A 20,247-nucleotide genomic window follows, 5' to 3' on the forward strand; every position below is an offset into this window, starting at 1 on the left:
ATTATTTTTTTCATATTTTATATTTTATAGTTTAGGCTAAAAAATTTGTCATTTTCTTGTAGGAAATTAACTTTTTTTGTTAAAAATGTAACTGTTTCGTTGAACACAATCTGTTTTAGTTGAGGATTCAAGTATTTTTGGAGAATAAGTTGTTTTCGTTTTTGTTAAATCCACCTCTTTTATATTTTAAATTAAAAAAGGGTTTGTGGAAGCATCGACCATTAATTTTTGATTAAAAATGCATCTTTTTAAGTTAAAATCACACTTCTTTTTTGAAAGCTAAGCTACTTTTTCAAAAGTCAATTTTTTTGAAGAAGATTAAGGTTTTTAATTGAAAATTAATTTTTTAGTCTTGTTAAAAATTAATTTTTTCACTGAAAATGTAACAAAATTTTTCTTGAAAATGCAACTACCTGGTTGCAAATTTATTGATTTTGGTTCAATTCAACTTTTTTTTTAGTTGAAATGAAAATATTTTCTTTGAACAATTATTAACTATTGTATTTTTTTCTTCTGAATCCATTTAATGTTAGAAATTTAATTTTTTTTATTGCATTATTTTGTTCAAAATCCTCAATTTTTTCATATTTCATGATTCCAAATTAAACTATTTTTTCCATTTTTTCTTTTTTTTGTTTAAAAATTAATTTCTCACTTTAAATGTTTCACCTTTTTTAGTAAAAAATGCAACTTTTTGATTGAAAATTAATCTGTTTTGGTTAAAACTGAACTTTTTTCTTGAAAATTCAACTGTTTTGTAAAAAAATTATCTTTTTGGTAGAAAATATAATTATATGATTGAAAATGTATGTATTTTTTTGAAATTTCGTCTGTTTGGTAGAAAATAAATTATTTCATTAAAAATGCAAATGTTTTTTAGTAATATTTTTTAGAGAATTCATTTATGTTGGTTAAATTTGTTTTGAAAATTGTTAATTACAAAATTTTTTTGATTATAATTAATATTCTCCGGTTGAAAATTCAACTGTTTTGTAGAAAATTATTATTAAAATTAAATAAAAATATTATTAAAATATATGTTTCAATACTTATTTAAAAGTTGACTTTTTTGTAAAGATTCATGTTTTTAGTTAACATCCTTTGAGTGTTAAAAATTAATTTTTCCCTTAAATAACAAAGTATATAGTTTGTAGAAAGCTTATTTTTTTCTTCAAAATGCAAATATTTGATTAGAAATTCTTCCTTTTTGGTTCAATTTAAATACTTCTTTTTTTTTATGAAAATATTTCTTTGGCTAAATTATTCAAGATGGAATTTTGTTCTTGAGAATTCATTTCTTGTTAAAATTTAATTACTTTCTTCAAAATTAAATTATTTTCTTGAAAATCAACCATTTTTTAGAATTTATATTCCTTGGTTCCAAATTGAAATATTTTGTTACATTTTTTTGGTTCAGTAATTAATTTCTTGCTCTAAATGTTTCACCTTTTTTAGTTAAAAATGCAACTTTTTGATGGAAAATTAATCTGTTTTGGTTTAAACTGAACATTTTTGTTGAGAATTCAACTGTTTTGTGAAAAAATCGTCTTTTTTGGTAGAAAATATAACTATCTAGTTGAAAATGTAGGTATTTTATTGATATTTCATCTATTTAGCAGAAAATAAATCATTTGTTTAAAAATGAAAATGTTTATTTAATTAATCTATATTTATACGATTATTATTAATTTTTTGGGGGAATTCATTTCTGTCGGTTGAGTTTGTTAATTAAAAATTTTTTGTGTTAAAAATTACTGTTTTCCGGTTGAAAATTCAACTGTTTGTTGAAAATTATTAAAGCTATTAAAACTATTATTAAAATAATAAAAAAATTATTAAAATATATGTTGAATTACTTGTTTAAAAGTTAACTTTTTTGTCAAGATTCATGTTTTTAGTTAAAATTTTGTTTGTTTGTCAAAAATTAATGTTTTCAACTGAAAATGTAACTGTTTTGTAGAAAGTTAATTTTTTTCTTGAAAATGCAACTATTTAGTTGAAAATTCATCCCTTTTGGTTGAATTCAACTACTTTTTTTTAGTTAAAATGAAAATATTTTTTTTGCAAATTATTTAATATAGCATTTTTTTCATTAGAATTCATTTTTGTTATATATTTTATTACTTCGTCCAAATTTAATTCTTCTGTTCAAAATAAAACATTTTTTTGAATTTATATTTCTTGATTCCAAATTCAACTATTTTGTTCAAATTTATGGTTTAAAAATTAAATTCTTACTCTAAATATTTCACTTTTTTTTTATAAAAATGCAACTGCTTTTTATATGATCTATTTTAGTACGATTTTTTTTTTAATTCCCTTCTGTTTGTTAAATCGTTTTTTTTTAAATTTTGAATTAAAAATTTTGTTGCTGTTAAAATACCAACTACTACTTTTTCGTTAATAATTCGGCTGATTAACTAAAAATAACAGATTTATTAAAAATCACTATTCTCGGGTTGAAAGTTCAGCTTTTTTTGCAGAATATTCCTATTTTGGATTCGAAAATTCGTCTTTTTTTGGGAGAAAATAAAGTTTTTTGTTTAAAATCTGTTTTACTTGAGGATGCAAGTTTTTTGTTTCAAAATTCGTTTTTGTTTTTTAAATCCAAATGCTTCATATTTTAAATAAAAAACTTTTTCTTTAATATGAAGCATTGCATTTTTCGTCAAAAATTTATCTTAATAAATCAGAACACTTTTAAATTTGAGCGAGTAATCAAGAATAAATATGTTCTCGAAAATATCCAATGAAACCATTTTTTTAAGGCAAATTACTAGTAATATGAATTTTTAATTTATTTTAATCAAATCATTGATTACAATTTTTGTAAAAAAAAGTTCGAAACATTTTTAATTGATTACAATTCTTTTTAAAGATCGAAATATTTTTTGTTCACTCTGAAAATAATTGACAAAAAATTGTTGCACTATAAGATAAATTTCAAAGAGATAATGAGTAAAAATATGCATTTAAACGACTTTTTTAACACAAATTATTGGTGACATGAATTTTCAATTATATTAATCAAATAATTTATTAAAGTTGTTATAAAAGAATTGTTAAACAAATTTTAATTTTTTACAATTGTTGTTAAAGATTTCAATCTTTTTTGTTAATTTTTTAAATAATTAACAACAAAACAAATTAAGACAATTAAATAAATTAAGTCAACGAATTTTAAAACAGTTTAAATTCATGACAATACTGTTTAAAGGTCGCAATCTTTTAAGTTTAGTTTTAAAATAATTAAGAAAAAGTGTTGCACGATAAGAAAAATTTGTAATTTCAGCGATTAAAATATTAATTAAAAATATGAACTCACCCTAATTCCGGTTTAAGAAAAACATTGCGCTGCATTTGAGAAATTTTGTCTCCATTATCACAGAAAACTCGAGCCAATGTCACATTTTGAATGTTAGCCAATTGATCTAAAAAACAAGAAGACGATCATAAAAAACCTAATTTGAAATCTGCATCTGGATTTATTACTAAAAAATGCATTTAAAAAAAGTGTATTACCTGGCGTGAATGGATAAACCATTTTAGCAGAGGCATAAAAAAACCTATCAGTTCGTCTCGTTCGTGAAAATTGTTCAGAGATCAAACAATTAAATGTAGGACCCAAAATACCATCATCTACAGACCTTTCTGCCATTCCGCCAATTACAAGGTCGACATCATCGGGACTGTTGTAAAGACTTCGGAGCTTCTTTAACATCTAAAAAAATAAAAATTATAGACCATTTTTTTCAAATATATTTTTATGAACATTTTCTATTTATTATTCTCAGGATTCTAAAGCCTAATGGACCTGCAAAAAGTGAAAAAGTAAATATTGGAATTGGAAAAAAGTAAATATTGGAATATTTTAAATAACAATATTTTTATTTAAACTACAAAAATTGCAGTTGAATTAAACAAAAAAGGACAAATTTCCAACCAGATAGTTGCATTTTTAAGGAAAAATTAGCTTTTTACGAAACCGTTAATTTTTCAGTTGAAAAAATTAATTTCTAACAAAAAAAATGTTATTTTAATAATTTTTTTATTTAATTTCAATAATAATTTTAATATCTTTAATAATTTTCCACATAACAGTTGAATTTTTAACCGGAGAATATACATTTCTAATACAAAAAGTTGTTAATTAACAAATTTAACCCACAGTTGTATTTTTGAACAAATAATTTATTTTCTGTCAAACAGACAAAATTTCAATAAAATCTCTACATTTGCAACCAGATAGTTGTAATTTCTACCAAAAAAGACTATTTTTTACAAAACAGTTGGAATCTCAACAAAAAAAAATTCAGTTTAAACCCAAACAGATTGATTTTCATTTAAAAAGTTAGAGTAAAAAAATAATTTTTAAACTAAAAAAATGTAACAAAATAGTTAAATTTAGAACCAAGAAATATACATTCAAAATAATTGTTGATTTTTAAGAAAATAATTCAATTTTGAGCAAAGAAGTTGGATTTTAATACAAAAAGATAAATTTTCAACGAAAAATATAATGCTTCATATTAAAAAAAGTTTTTATTTAAAATATGAAACAGTTGGCCTTTTAAAAAAACGAATTTTTATCAAAAAAAAAACTTGAATCGTCAAATAAAACAGATTTAAAACAAAATTGATCTTCTACCAAAAAAGACGAATTTTTGAGCCTAAATTACGAATATTCTACAAAAAGTCAAACTTTCAACCCGAAAATAATGATTTTGAACGAATCTATTATTTGAAACTAACAAGCTGTTTTTAACGAAAAAGTAATAGTTGATATTTAAAGAAAAAGTTTTTAATTTGAAAATCAAAAAAACGATTTAACCAACAGAAAGGAATTTAAAAAAAAACTAATCAAACTAAAATAGATGCAATAAAAAACAGTTACATTTTTAACCAAAAAAGGGTGAAATATTTAGAATAAGAATTTTAATTTTTAAGTGAAAAAAAAATTAACAAAACAGTTGAATTTAGAATCGAGCAATATAAATTCAACAAAACAGTTGAATTTTCAACCGGAGAATATTCACTTTTAACACAAAAAGTTTTTAATTAACAAATTTAACCAAAAGTAATGAATTTTGAAAAATTTTTAGTAATAATCGTATTAATATTAATTAATTAAATCAAACAAATAATTTATTTTCTGCCAAATAGAGGAAATATCAATAAAATACCTACATTTTCAAACAGATAGTTATATTTTCTACCAAAAAAGACGATTTTTTTTTTACAAAATTGTTGAAATCGCAACAACAAAATTCAGTTTAAACCCAAGCAGATTGATTTCAAATCAAAAAGTTGCATTTTTAAGTAAAAAATGTGAAACATTTAGAGTAAGAATTTAATTTTTTAACAAAAAATGTAACAAAATATTTCAATTTAGATCCAAGAAATATAAATTCAAAATAATTTTTGAGCAGAGTAATAAAATTTTAACAAAAACTGAATTCTTAAGAGCAAAATTTCATCATGAATAATTTAGCCACAGTAGTATTTATATTAAAAAAAAGTATTTCAATTGAATCGAAAACGATGAATTTTAAACCAGATGGTTGCATTTTCAAGGAAAAATTACCTTTCTACAATGCTGTTACTTTTTCAGTTAAAAAAATTAATTTTTTATAAAAAAAAATGTAACCTAAAAACATGAATGTTCACCATAAAGTTAACTTTTAAACAAGTAGTTTAACATATATTTGAATATTTTTCTAAATTTAATTTTAATACTGATTTTAATAACTTTACTAATTTTCAAACAAAAATTATTGCATTTTGAACCCGAGCATATCAATTTTCTATAAAACAGTTAAACTTTCAACCGTAAAGTATTAATTTTTAACAAAAAAAAAATTTTAATTAAAAATTTTACAAGCGAATTTAACCGACAAAAACGAATTCTCTAAAAAATATTACTAATCGTATTAATGTAGATTAATTAAAAAATAGTTGCATTTTTAAACAAATAATTTATTTTCTTCCAAACAGATAAAATTTTTTAAAAATACCTACATTTTCAATCATATAGTTATATTTTCTAACAAAAAAACAAGATTTTTTTTACAACACAGTTGAATTCTCAACAAAAAAGTTCAGTTTAAACCAAAACAGATTAATTTTCAATAAAAAATTGCATTTTTAACTAAAAAAGGTAAAACATTTAGAGCAAGAAATTACTTTTTACACGAAAAAATGTAAGAAAATAGTTCAATTTAGAACCAAGGAATATAAATTTAAAATAATTGTTGATTTTTAACAAAATAATTCAATTTTTAAAAAAGTTATTAAATTTCTAACATAAAATGGATTCAGAAGAAAAAAATGGCATGGTTAATTATTTGTCCAAGAAAATATTTTCATTTAGACTAAAAAAAAGTTGAATTGAACCAAAATCGATCAATTTTCAACCACGTAGTTGCATTTTTAAGGAAAGGTGGCCTTTATACAAAATATTCTCAGTTAAAAAATTAATTTTTACCAAAACAAAACAAAATTAATTTTTAACTAAAAACAAGAATCTTCACCACAAAAATTGATTTTTGAAAAAGTAGTTCAGCTTTAAAAAAAGAAGCGGGAATTTGACATAAAAAGATGCATTTTAAGAAAACATTAATGTCTGATATTTTCACAAAAAAAAAAACAAAAACAACTAATTCTTCAAAAATACTTGAATCTTCAACTAAAACAGATTGTGTTCAACGAAACAGTAGCATTTTCAACGAAAAAAGTTGATTTCCGAAAAAAAATTACGAATTTTCGTGCCTGAAACACGTTCATACTTTTTTCTTTAATTTTTATAATAATTTTAATGAATCATAATTTTCAGAAAACAGTTGAATTTTGAGGCCGGGAATATTAAATTTCAACAAAACAGTTTTTTTAGAATGGTCGTTTGAACTCTCAACGAAAATGTATTAATTGATATTTTAATAACAACAATTTTAATTAAAAACTAAAAAAAAACAGATTTATGCAGATTATTGGATCCTGAATAGGATTTTTAATTTGGATTATGATAAAAAACCCTTACAGGTAAGGGTTTCTTAGCTTTAGGTGCTTACTGCTCATATGTCTGGTCTTATGTACTGGTCTTATATACTGGTCTTGTGTCAATTTCGGGCCATATGTCAATTTTGGGCCCTATGTCAATTTGCGTCATATATCTATTTAAAATACTTTGCCTATTTGGGGCCCTATGTCAAATATTGGGTCAATAACAATTGCTCGTCCCATGCCAAATCTGGGACCTATATTTTTTTTCGGCCTTATATTAGTTTTGAGTGCTATAACTCGGCGCTATAATTCGGTAGCTTATTTTAGTTTTGGGCCGTATATCAATTTCGGGTGTTATGTCGATTCCGGGCCCTTTGTTAATTTGGGTCTTATGTCGATTTTTGATCTTATATCAGTTTTGGACTCTACAGTTATTTTGGGTCCTATGTAGAATTTAAACTCTATATCGAATATGGGTTCTATGATAATATGTGGCCCTATCCAGATATTGGGTCCCATGTTAAAATTCAGACCTTCGTTCATTATGGGCCTTGTATTAGTTATGCGCGGTATGTAAATATATGTGTGCGTGTGTGTGTGTGTTCTATGTCGACTTTAGTCCTATGTCAGTTTTTGGCCCTATATAAAAATTGGGACCCATATTTATTTTGGGCCATTTGCCAATTTTCAGACCAATGTCAATTTTGGGACCTATTCCGAATTTGGATCATATGTCAGTTTTCGATTCACAAGTATAGAAAAAAATTAAATTTTAATTCAAACGAATTTAAAAAGAAATGTATTGATTTCCGTAAAATAGGAGTGAATTTTGTCTTACTAAAAAAAATGAAAAGAATTCGATGAAAATCATAAAAATTCAAGAAGAATTAAGCAAGGCTTTTAAGTGAATTGAAAATAATTTTAAAATATGAAAAAATCAATTGAGTTCTTTAAGTTTCAAATAAATAAAGAAAAATTTGAAAAACCTCAACATGATTCAAGGTGATTTTTAAAAGACTTAAAGACAAATTAAAAAGAAATAAACAAAAAATAATAAATCCATTGAAATCAAGAGAATTCTAGTCAATTAAAAAAAATCTAAAAGAACTCAATATAGATTAATAAGAATTCAGAGTGAATTTCGAGTAAATTCAAATAAATTCTACGAAATTTCTCAAGGTTAGAGGAAAAATACTTTTAAATCCATGGAAATAATATAAAAATTCCGTTAAATTCTATAAAATTTTATATTTCCTGAAATTCTAGGCGACGTATTAAAAAACCTTGAAATCTTTTAAAATAAAAAAAACGGAAGTCCTCCTAAATCCTCTAAAATCGCTGAAAATCTTCTAAAATATCTTAAAACCTTATAAAACCCGTAAAATGGTGCCAATTCTTTCGAAACTCTAAGAAATTCTTTATAATAGTCTGGGAATCTTGAAAAATTCCTAAAAAATTATTAATCCTTCAAACCCTTTTGAATCCCACTCACATTTTGTAAATCTATTATTATAACTATAACTTTTTAAAATATTTTAAAGCCTTTAAGATAACACAAAAATACTTAAATTAATTAAAAATTCCTTGGAATCTTCTAAAATACCCTAAAATATTTATTAATCCTTTTAAATCTTTTGAAACGGAATAGTTTGTTAGACGTAAAAGAAACGATTTTTTTTTTAATATCGTAAGATTAAAAAGAAAATGAGAAAAGGGCAGTTTTCGAAAACAAAGAAAAAAGAACTTCTAAACATTCTTTGAAATGATTCCAATTTTTTCTATTTTTTTTTTTTTAATTCAGCCAAATTATAAAATTCCCTTGGTGGGGAATTTGGTTGGCTATTTTCAACGACATTTTGTTACAAATAACCGGATTTTGTCGGTACACGTAGACACTTTGTTTAAATTATTTGAAATCATTTCCAATTTTAAACTGGATTTGAGTTTTTTCGACGAATAAGATGTGTTCTATTGTTATTTATACATCGAAATTCAACACTTTAACTTACAAATCATTTTTTTTTAATAGAACAATTAAAATTGTAACGTTCAAATTGTAGTGATTAATATTTAACTGTAATTACAAAATTTTAAATTATATTATTTAAAAATTAAATATTTCAGACTAAAATAATATTTGAAATTGATTAGAAGTTTTTAGTTACGAATATATTATTTTGAAATTATTTATAAACTAAAAATAGTAAATACAGTTTCAATGGGGCATTTACATTTGTTTAAATAATTCCAATTGAAATAATTTACATGATTTTTAATCATAAAGAACATTTTAATTTAAAAAATAATTATTAATTTATATTCACAATTGATCAACTAAAAACGCTTTTATCTATAATCTTTAATTTCAAACGCTTTCAATTTTTAATGGCTTAAGTCTTTAAAACTAAATTTTAAAATTCTTTAAATTAAAATGTGAACTTAACAATTAAAGTCTGGAATGAAAAAATTTTCTATGTGTAAGATTTTCAAAAGAAAAATTTTAAACTGAACGATATCATAAATGAAAAAGAAAAAAATTTAATTACGTGATTAAAAAATGTTTGAAATCACAGTTGGAAAGATTTTTTTTCTATAAATTTCTAAAATTCCCAGTCAAAAAATAAATTCACCTTGAAATAATAAAACTTATCACATACCTCGCTCGGAATGTAATCCAAAAAGTCGGCAAAATTTTTTGCAACCGGAAGCCCGCAATATTTGCGATAATAATTGTATCCTGGAAGTCCATGGTCACGACCTCGTTGAATATCAAGACTCACAGCATCTAGGCCCAAGTTGCCATTTGTTTTAAATAAGCCATGAGTCATCTGAATAGTAAGAAAAAATGAAAATAAACAAAAAAATATTATTATATTATTTCAACTTTTTCTGAATTAATTTTGATACTCCGCAAATTTTTGATGCAGACTGTTTTGAAAAAAATGTAATGATAGGGTGGCCGCAAAACTTCAGTCTCGAAATTTTGTGACTTTTTCCTGATTAATTTTTTAGTTTTCCTGGCCATTAATAAGGCTAAAAAATCCCGAAGAATAAAATTCCCGAATAATAATATTTGCGAATTGGGAAATTCTCGAATAATAAAATTACAGAAAAATAAAAATACCGTATTGGAAGATTCCCGAATAATAAAATACCCGACAGAAAATTGCTTAGTTATAAAATATCCGATTTGTAAAATTCAATAAATTAAACAATTACAATTTTTTTATAAATATATTTTATTGATTCAAAATACAATAATTAAATATTATTTCATTAGAATATTAATTTCAATTTTTGAAAATTATTGTTTGAATTTAAAGTAACAATATTTTTAAATATTATTTCTGGGTGATGCCATTTTTTAACGTGCATAGAATTTGCAAAAAAAAATACAATAAGCGTTTGCACAAATTGAATTTTAAATGATATATATATATATTTTTTTAAACTTTATAAGGTACGATGAAAATAGAGAGTGATGTTTTTGTTTCGAGGGGCAAATTTGGTCAAATTTGGAAGTTGTAAAAAAATTAAATTTGCCAGTTTAAAAAATGAGAATTTAGCTTTCAGCTACTGAGTTTCTGAATTTATACACTGCAATCAGTAAAATATATTAATAAAAAAAATTTAATTGTTAAATTTCTTGAATTTTACAATTCGGGTATTTTCCAATTCGGATATTTTAAAATTCGGGGAAGTATTTTTAAATAGTTTAAAATTCGAGAATTTTATTATTCGGAAATTTTTCAATTCTGTATTTTTATTTTTCGTAAATTTTATTATTCGTAAATTTTAATATTCGGGAGTTTTACAATGTCGGGAATTTTATTTTTCAGGATTTTTCAGTCGTCCCAAATAAAATAATTTATCCGAACTAGAAAACTCTCGAACTCAAAAAATAGAATTTTTAATAATATTTATATATTAAACATTATATAATTGAACATTTTTATTTTTAAAAAATATCTTTAATGTGTGAAGTTTCTGAAATCATTGTTTGAATTTAAAATAACAATTATTGAAAAATATATATTTCTAGATGAAAATTACTTTCAATTATTGTTATTTTAAATTTAAATATTAATTTTAGAAACTTCGAGCGTGAAAAGTATTTTTTATAAAAATATCTGATTCTTGTATTTTTAAATTAATAATATTGATTGAAATAAAATATGTTAATTGCTTAAATAAGGCAATTTTCTATTTCGGATCATTTATAATTCGGTAATTGTCTGTCCGAAATGTTCAAATTCGGCAATATTATAAACTTTCGGGAGTATTATTATTCAGGAATTTTCTAATTCGATAATATTATAAGCTGTTTAGGAATATCATTGTTCAGGAACTTTATTATATGGGAATTTTATAAATAGAGAATTTAATTCTTCGTATTTCTTCAATAATCCCCTATTAATATTTAAAGACCAAAATTCGTATCTTGTAACATTTTAATATAGAATCTTGTATAAATGGAATAAAAAAAAATTAAAATTTTTAAATTTAATTTATATTAATTTTTTAATTGATTTTTAATTTTAATTGAATTTAAAAAAAAAATTAATTTATAATAATTTAATTTTATAATTTACAAGAAGAAGTTTATTTGTCCTACCTGAATTTTTATTCTTTTCAAATAGTGCAATCTTATTAATTTTTAATTCGGAACGTAACTGAGAACCGGGCTTTAGAGCCCTAGCTAAAATAGAATGAATACAATTTTATACACTAAATTCAAAATGCTCCAGACAGTCATACCCTTACATATTTTAAACTATTTCCAAAAATTTCAGCACAATGAATTAATTTTTCAAATGCTAAAACTGCGACGTCTGATTATAAAAAGTTACTAGAATTGACAAATCCGCATTAATAATGTTACTAATGTTCTTTTGAATTAAAAATAATTAAAAATATTTCGACGAGATTTAGAAGAATTCCAGGTGGATTTTAACGAATTCAACATAAATTCACAAGTCTTCAAAAAAATAAAATTTTAATTTAAAATAATTTAAATGAATTGGAGAATATTAAGAGAGTTCCATCAATTTGAGTAAAATTGTGGTGAACTTACATGAATTTAAGGAAAATAATAAGAATTGGATGACATTTATAAAAAAAATTCAGTTCATTTAAAAACAGAATTAAGTGAATGAAAATACATTTTTAAAAAGTTAACAAATTCATTTGATTCAGTAAGTTTAAAATCAGTTTAGAACAATCCAAGGTATTTTTAAAGAACTTATTCAAATGCCTAAAACGACGAGATAAGAGTGAAAGAGCTAAGATGAATGAACCCAAAAATTTTGAAATCTTTTATAATTTTCTAAAATATTTAAAACCCCTTGAAATCTTTTGAAGTCTGCTAACATTTTTAATGCTCTTGAGAATTCTTTGCAGTTTTCAAAAATACTCTAAAATCATTGAAAATCCTTAGAAAAAGACTTTAAATGATTTAAATCCAGATTTCAAATGCCCTAACAGATCTTTAGAATCCTTTTAAATTTATCGATATAACGTGAAAACTCCTTTGGAAATTTTCAAATGACCCTGAAATCTGTAAAATTCTTTAAAATCGCTTCAAGTTAATGAAAATTCTTTGGAATCTTTTGAAATTCACGAAAATACTTAAAATTATCTTAAATATTTGAAATTATTTAGAATCCTTTGAAATTTCTTAAAATTTTCAGAAATCCTACAACATTTCTTGAAATTTAAAAACAAACCTTAAATAATCTACATCTTTTAAAATACCTTAAATCCTTTGAAATACATTGAAAATATGAAAGCTTTTGAAAAATCCTTGGAATTAAAAAAAATATACTGAATTCTTTTAAATTTTTTGGAATCGATTTAAATTATTGAATTCTATTTAAAACGCCGTAAGATGTTTGAAACCCTTTAAAATCATCTGAAATCCCTTAAAAAATCTTTCGTATTTTTAAAATTTCTTAAATTTGGTAAAGTTCTGAAAAATTCCTTGTAGTTCGTGAAAATTCCTTGGAATCTTTTGAAATTTCCCAAATTATTCGAAATTATTTAAAATCTTTTAAAACCCCATTAAAATGTTTGGTTCTTGAACATTCATTCGCGTTCCAAAAAATTTGAATATTTCAAATCCCTTGAAATTCCTTGAAAAATATTAAAGCTCTTGAAAGTTCCTGGAAAGCTTTTAAGATTCCGTAAAATCTTTTAAATCCTTGGAATCATTTGAAATTACTGAAATCTATTTAAAACCCACGATTAGATATTCAAAATTCTTTAAAATTCTTTGAAATCTCTTGAAGATTCTTTCGAATTTTGAAAATTACCCCAAAAAATATAAAGTTCCTTAAAATCCATTTCAGTTATTGAAAATTCTTAGCAATCATTTAAAATACCCTAAAATATCTAAAATGGCTTAAAATAATAAAAATTCTTAAAAACATTTTCAAATCCCTTGAAATTTTTTAAATTCTTGAAAATTCCTTGGAATTAAACAAAAAAAAAGTTAAATATTTTAAATCCTTTGAAATTCGTTGAAACTTTTTAATGAAAGCTCTTGAAAATTCCTTGCAATTTAAAAAAGTACCCTAAAATCTTGTAAATCCTTTGGAATCACTTTAAATTACTAACTATATTTAAAACAATATAAGATATTTAAAATCTAAATAATATATACAATATCCAAAATATGTAGAATTGTCGAAAATATTTAAAATACTTCAAAATCTTAATTAATCTCTTTAAATACGTAAAAATTCTTGAATATTCCGTGAAATTATGAAAAAAAAAACCCTTAAATATTTCAAATCTTTTGACATCTCTCAAAACTTTTTGACGGTCTTGAAAATTTTTTGGGATTTGAGAACACTTATATAGTTTAAATTCTTTGAAATTCCTTGAAAAATATGGAAGTTCTTGAAAATTTCTTGGAATATTAAAATTCCCTAAAATACTTAAAATTCTTATAAATCATTTGAAATCCCTTGCAATTCTGAAAACTGTTGAACATTTCTTGGAATTAAAAAAAAAACTAAAATATTTTAAATTCTCTGAAATTTCTTGAAACTTTTTAATAAAATCTCTTGAGAATTCTTTGAAATTTTCAAAAATATCCTGAAATATTTAAAATCCTTTTTCAATCATTTGAAATCATTTAAATCTATTTAAAACACCATAATATATTTAAAATATTAAAAATCCCTTAAACTCTTTTAAAATTCTTTTAAAGTTTTTAAAGTACTTGAAAATTCCTTAGGTTTCAAAAAAACCTAAATATTTTTAATCCATTGAAATTCCTTGGAAAATAATAAAGCTCTTAAAAATTCCTCGGAATCTTATTAAATTCCCTGAAATCTTTAAAATACCTTTGGAATCACTTGGAATTTTTGAAATATATTTAAAATATTATAAGATATTTAAAATCCTGTAAATTCATTTGAAATCCTTTCAAAATTCGTTAGTGAAAATTCCTTGGAATCTTTTGAAATTCTCTAAAATATTCAATATTATTTTTAAATCTCTTTAAAATTTAAAGTTCTTGAAAATTCCTTCGCATTAAAAAAATTTTGATATTTTAAATCCATTGAAATTCCTTGGAAAATATTGGAGCTCATGAAAGTTCCTAGAAAGCTTTTAAAATTTCCAAAATTCTTTTATATCCTTTGGAATCACTTGAAATTAATGAAATCTGTTTAAAAAACACCGTAAGATATTCAAAATCCTTTAAAATCACTTGGACATTCCTTGGAATTAAACAAAAAACCTAAAATATTTAAAATCCTTTGAAATTTCTTGAAACTTTTTAATGAAAGCTCTTGGAAAATTCCTTGCAATTAAAAAAATTACCCTAAAATCTTTTAAATCATTTGGAAGCACTTTAATTTACTAAATCTATTTAAAACACTATAAGATATCTAAAATCTAAATAATATTAAAAAATTCCAAAATATCTAAAATTGTCTAAAATTTTAAAAATACTTCAAAATATGATTAAATCGCTTTAAATTGGTAAAAATTCTTGAACACTCCTTGGAATTATAAAAGAAAAAAAACCTTAAATATTTCAAATCTATTGACCTCTCTCAAAACTTTTTAACGGTCTTCAAAATTTCTTGGCATGTAAAAAACTAAAATACTTTAAATCCTGTGAAATTCCTTAAAAAATATTAAAGCTCTTAAAAATTTCTAGTAATCTTAAAATTTCCTGAAATACTTGAAATTCTTAAAAATTATTGGAAATACTTTGAAATTCTGAAAACTCTTGACCTTTTCTTGAAATCAAACAAAAAACCTCAAAAATTTTAAATACTTTGAAATTCCTTGCAATTTAAGCAATTACCCTAAAATCTTTTAAATCCTTTGGAATCACTTTAAATTACTAAAACTATTCAAAATACCATAAGACATTTAAAATCTAAACAATATCTAAACAATCCAAAATATCTCAAATTGTCCGAAATACTTGAAATCCTTCCAAATCTTTTTAAACATCTTGAAATTTTTAGAAATAATTGAACACTCCTTGAAAATAAGAAAAAAACAATGAATATTTCAAATTTTTTATATATCTCTTAAAAGCTTTTTAAAGGCCTGGAAAAATTTCTTATGGTGTAAAAAAATTTAAATACTTCAATTCCTTTGTAATTCCTTGAATATTAAAGCTTTTGAAAATTCCTTGGAATCTCAAGACTCCCTAAAATACTTAAAATTCTTCCAAATATTTTGAAATCCCTTGTGATTCTGAAAACTGTTGAAAATTTTTTGGAATTAAAAAGAAAAGCTAAAATATTTTAAATCCCCTGAAATTTCTTTAAACTTTTTAATCAAATCTCTTGAAAATTCCTTGGATATCTTTAAAATTCCCTAAAATATCTAAAATAACTAAAAATATTTTTAATTCTTTCAAATCTGTTTAAATCTTTTACAATTTTTAGAACTCTAGAACATTTCTTGGAATTAAACAAAAAACCTAAAATATTTTTATTTATTTGGAATACCTGAAAGATTTTTGATGAAAATTCTTAAAAATTCCTTGGAATTAAAAAAATACCCTAACATTTTTTAAATCCTCTGGAATCACTTTAAATTATTTAAATTATTATATTAGTTTGTTTAATTAAACATGATTCTTTTAAAATCTATTTAAAACACCATAAGATACTTAAAATCGAAATTAACTCTAAAAAATCTGAAATGTCTTAAATTGTCTAAAATATTTTAAATCCTTTAAAATCTTTTTAAAGCTCTTAAATTTCTTAAAAATTTTTAAATTAGCAAAAAAAAATTAAATATTTCAAATCATTTGGAATTCCTTGAAAATTCCATCGCATTTTTTTAAGTGCTACAAAAAATGTAAAGTTCTTTAAAATTTGGATTGAAAATTTCTGGGAACTTTCGAAAATACCCTAAAATATTTTTAATTATTTAAAATCTTTCGAAACATTTTGGAATATTAAAAAATGTTGAACAGTGAATTTCTTTGCATAAAAAAAATATATTTAAAATCCTTTAAACCACTTGAAACTTTTTAAAGCTCTGGAAAAATTCTTGGAATTTAAAAAAATACCCTAATATCTGTACTCTCCTTAAGAAACACTTTAAATTAGTTAAACCTAATAGAAATTTCTTCCAATTTTTTAAAATAACAAAAAGATACAAATAAGTAAAAAATTTGAATCCGTTCAAAACGTTTGAACGTTTAAAAGTTCTTGATTTTTTTTTGTTTTGAATTTTTTTAAATACCCTGAAATCTTTGGAATTCTTTGAAATATGTTTTATTCAAATCTCTTAATTTTTAAAATCTTTTTTTTTAATACGAAATTATTTTAACAAATATTTTCTAAATTTTTTTTCAATAACAAAAACCGCATATTATTAGCATATTTACAAAAAATTCTAAATTAAACAGAAATTATTTTATTTTACTTTCGATTTTGTTTAAACGAGCAATAGCAAAATCTGTATCTACAATAAATTTGTCATACAATTTTAATAGGAATTTTTTTAAATTTTCAAATCTAAAAAACGAATAGGAAATATTGTCCCGCGGGACAAAAAAATTTCAGGTGAAAAAGTGGCATGAGTAAGCAACTTTTGCGGAGTATTAAAATTCGCTGAAAAAGGAAACAGTTAAAAAATTAACTATTTATTAATACTCACGTCAGAAACGACATTTATGTCCATTTTTTGAGAGGATTGAGTTGTAAGGCCCCTTATAATTCCGTCGAAAAAATCTTCAGATTCAATTGTTTGTGGTTTGTAAAAATTATCCTTCAGGCGGAGTGTCTGGTTCACAGTTCCGGTTTCATCCAGCATACTGAAAAAGAAGAAAATTAGGAAAATTTAGAATCTTTTGGATTCAGAATAGTGCTCCACATTTAAATCGTTTTCAAATTCCCTTTTTTTTGTAAGAACAATTTTTCATATCTAAGTTTTTCAGGTTAATATTCAAACAAAAAGACATAATATGAAACTTAAAGAAGCAAAAAAAAAAGTTGTACAACCCTTGAAGTGCATTGTGGGTCTCTCATACCCCAAGCAATTTTTAAACTCTTATAAACCATAATTTCGAAAAAATTGAGTAAGTGTCGCCACCTAGGTTTAGTTGGAGACACTAACTGTAAGTAAAGTCATTTAGCATACTGCGTCAAGCGGCAGTCTGCTAGCAGCAGCTGCTGAAAGTGAAGTTAAAAAAATCATGGGGTCTTTAACGCCCAGTGTGCACTTAGTAAGTGAAAAAGTAATTTCGTAGCAAAATTTTTTGATTTTTGTTTACTTTATGATGTAAGTATATAATATGAAGTAAAATAATTTATTTTTGTTTTTGATTATTTCATAATTTTTTCTCTCTGTAGATGGCTTATAACTTAAGGTAGCGCGTCATGCGAGAGCGGACTCTGGATGTGTTAAATAAAATACAAGTGTTAAAATACATTTATATATGTCTCTTTTTTCAATTACTTGTATTTTTAAAGTATTACATATCAAAGTTCCTCAATTTTTATAATAAAGAATCGATTTAAAAACAGAAAATATGATCCATCATTCTGTCCTAAAATTGACTTTTTAACTGTGCAAATAAATATCTTTTTTGAAAGCACCCATGTTCCCATTTTTTATGACGGTACACTATATCAAAAGTATTTTCAAAAATTTGCAGGTTAAAATAATTGAAATTGCGTGAGTTATGAATTTTTAAGTAAAACACATTTTTTCACTTTTTTTCAATAATTTTGTTAACATACTTAAATAAACAAATGGCTATGAAATTAACTCTAACTTATAAAATAAACCTTAAACTATATCGGATAATTTTATAAGCCAAAATTTTCAAAAAGAAATGTGAAAATTTTTAACCAAATCGTTAACTTTTTAACTAAAAAGCAGAATTTTCTACCATAAAAGTGAAATCTTTGACCTAATAGTTATATTTTCAACCAAAAAAGATTAATATTCTAACGAAATTGGAATAGTTACATTTTCATCTAAAACGCTTTATTTATAATCAGAACAAAAATTGAAATTTTGAAATGAAAACTTACTTTTGATGCAGTAGTTGCACCTTGCACCAAAAAAGGTGAACAAAAAGGGTTTTTCTTTACAAAAATTGTTTAATTTTTCACTAAATAATAGAATTTTTAAGCAAAACATGAGTTCTTAACCAGAAAGATTAATTTTGTACCGGAAAATACATTTTGTAACAAAATAGTGGATATTTCAATTAAAGATAAATGTCCAACAAAAAATGTAAGAATCATATTATGACATAACTTCAGGGTGGCCATTTTAGTCCAAAAAAATTCCCGGTCATTTCCAATGACCGGAAATTCCGGAATTCATATTCAGTTCCAAAAGTAAAAATCAATGCTTTAAATTGAAGAATCAATCAATGAATTAAAAATTTTTTGAAAATTATACAATTTTAAGCAATTTTAAACTCTAATTCCAGTTTAAAATTAGTTAAAAATTGAAAATTCCCCGTTTAAATCCGAAATTTTCATCCTTTTCGAAAAATTCCCTGTTCAAATGCAGAATTTTTATTCTTCTCGAAAACTCTCCATTTCAACTATTTGCAAGAATTAGAATTTTTTGTAAAGTTCCTTGATCTAATCATAATTCAATTTTTTTTTTTAAATCCAATTTTCCATTGAGAATTATTATTCTCCTGGGTAAATTCCAATTTCAGCTCAGAATTGGTTAAGAATTTCCAGTTGAAATCCTGAAGTTTCAAAAACCAAATGCATTTCCAAAAATGCCTGTTCAAATAAAAAATTCTAATTACTTTCGAAAATTATTCACTTCAACTAAAAATTAGAATTTCTTAGTAAAATACCCTTTTCAGAATTATAAACTTGTTTAAAAAATTTAATTTTCTATTCAAAATTATTATTCTCCTGGATAAATTCCAGTTCTGGCTCAATATTGGTTAAAAATTGAAAATTCCTAGTTCAAATCCGGAGTTTTCATTCTTTTCGAAAATTCTCCGTTTCAACTAAGAATTTGAATTTTCCTATAAAATTCTCTTCTCAAATTCATAATTTTAATCTCTTTCGAAAATATCCCGTTTCAACTAAGATTAAAAATTCATTATTTTGAAAAAAATCCTGTTCCAGCTCGAAATTCATATAAATAATGTTACTTTTCCTTTTTCGAGACAAATTATAATTACTTTGGATAAATTCCAGTTTCAACTCAGAATTGGTTAAAAATTGAAAATCTCTTGCTTAATCTCAGAATAAGAATTTTTCGGAAAAATTGCTTGTTCAAATTCAGAATTTTATTCCTTTTTGAGACATTCCAGTACTAGCTCTAAATTTGTTAAAAATATTTAAATTACCGATTCCAAGTCAGAATTATTATTATTCCGGATAAATTCCAGTTCCAACTCTAAATTTGTAAAAAATTGAAAATTCCGTCTTCAAATTAAAAATTAAATAGTTTTTATTTTAACTAGTTTAAGAATTCTTAAAATGCTCCAAAATTGTATTTCAAAATCTTGAAACATGTACATGTTATTTTATATTTTTTCAAATTAATTTCTTTAATGCATTTTTAAAAAATTTAACTGAAATGTAGATTAAAAAATTAAATTACAAAAATATGAAATTTTTTAAGTTAAAAATTTCCGAACTACGCATTTAAAACTAAATGATATTATAATTTAAAAAATAAAAAACTAAACTAATTATTTAAAAACTGGTTAAAATCATAGTTGGAAGGATTTTTTCCCAAAAAATTTGTAAAATTACCAGTCAAAAAATAAAT

The 20,247-nt window shown here is 23.2% G+C and overlaps 1 protein-coding gene across 2 annotated transcripts in view; it reads right to left on the bottom strand.

Moving 5' to 3' along the window:
• LOC117173084 (peroxidase-like) overlaps nucleotides 1-20,247 on the bottom strand; it is a 109,391-nt gene that overhangs the window by 2,587 nt on the left and 86,557 nt on the right. For both annotated transcript variants that reach the window (XM_033361466.1, XM_033361465.1), the window contains exons 9-12: nucleotides 17,143-17,299; nucleotides 9,657-9,827; nucleotides 3,523-3,721; nucleotides 3,326-3,431 (exon numbers count right to left, since the gene is read on the bottom strand). In XM_033361466.1, the coding sequence (XP_033217357.1) occupies nucleotides 3,326-3,431; nucleotides 3,523-3,721; nucleotides 9,657-9,827; nucleotides 17,143-17,299 (633 nt within the window). The remainder of the gene's footprint in view (nucleotides 1-3,325; nucleotides 3,432-3,522; nucleotides 3,722-9,656; nucleotides 9,828-17,142; nucleotides 17,300-20,247) is intronic.

Source organism: Belonocnema kinseyi, chromosome 5, assembly GCF_010883055.1.
Source record: "Belonocnema kinseyi isolate 2016_QV_RU_SX_M_011 chromosome 5, B_treatae_v1, whole genome shotgun sequence".
NCBI lineage: Eukaryota > Metazoa > Arthropoda > Insecta > Hymenoptera > Cynipidae > Belonocnema > Belonocnema kinseyi.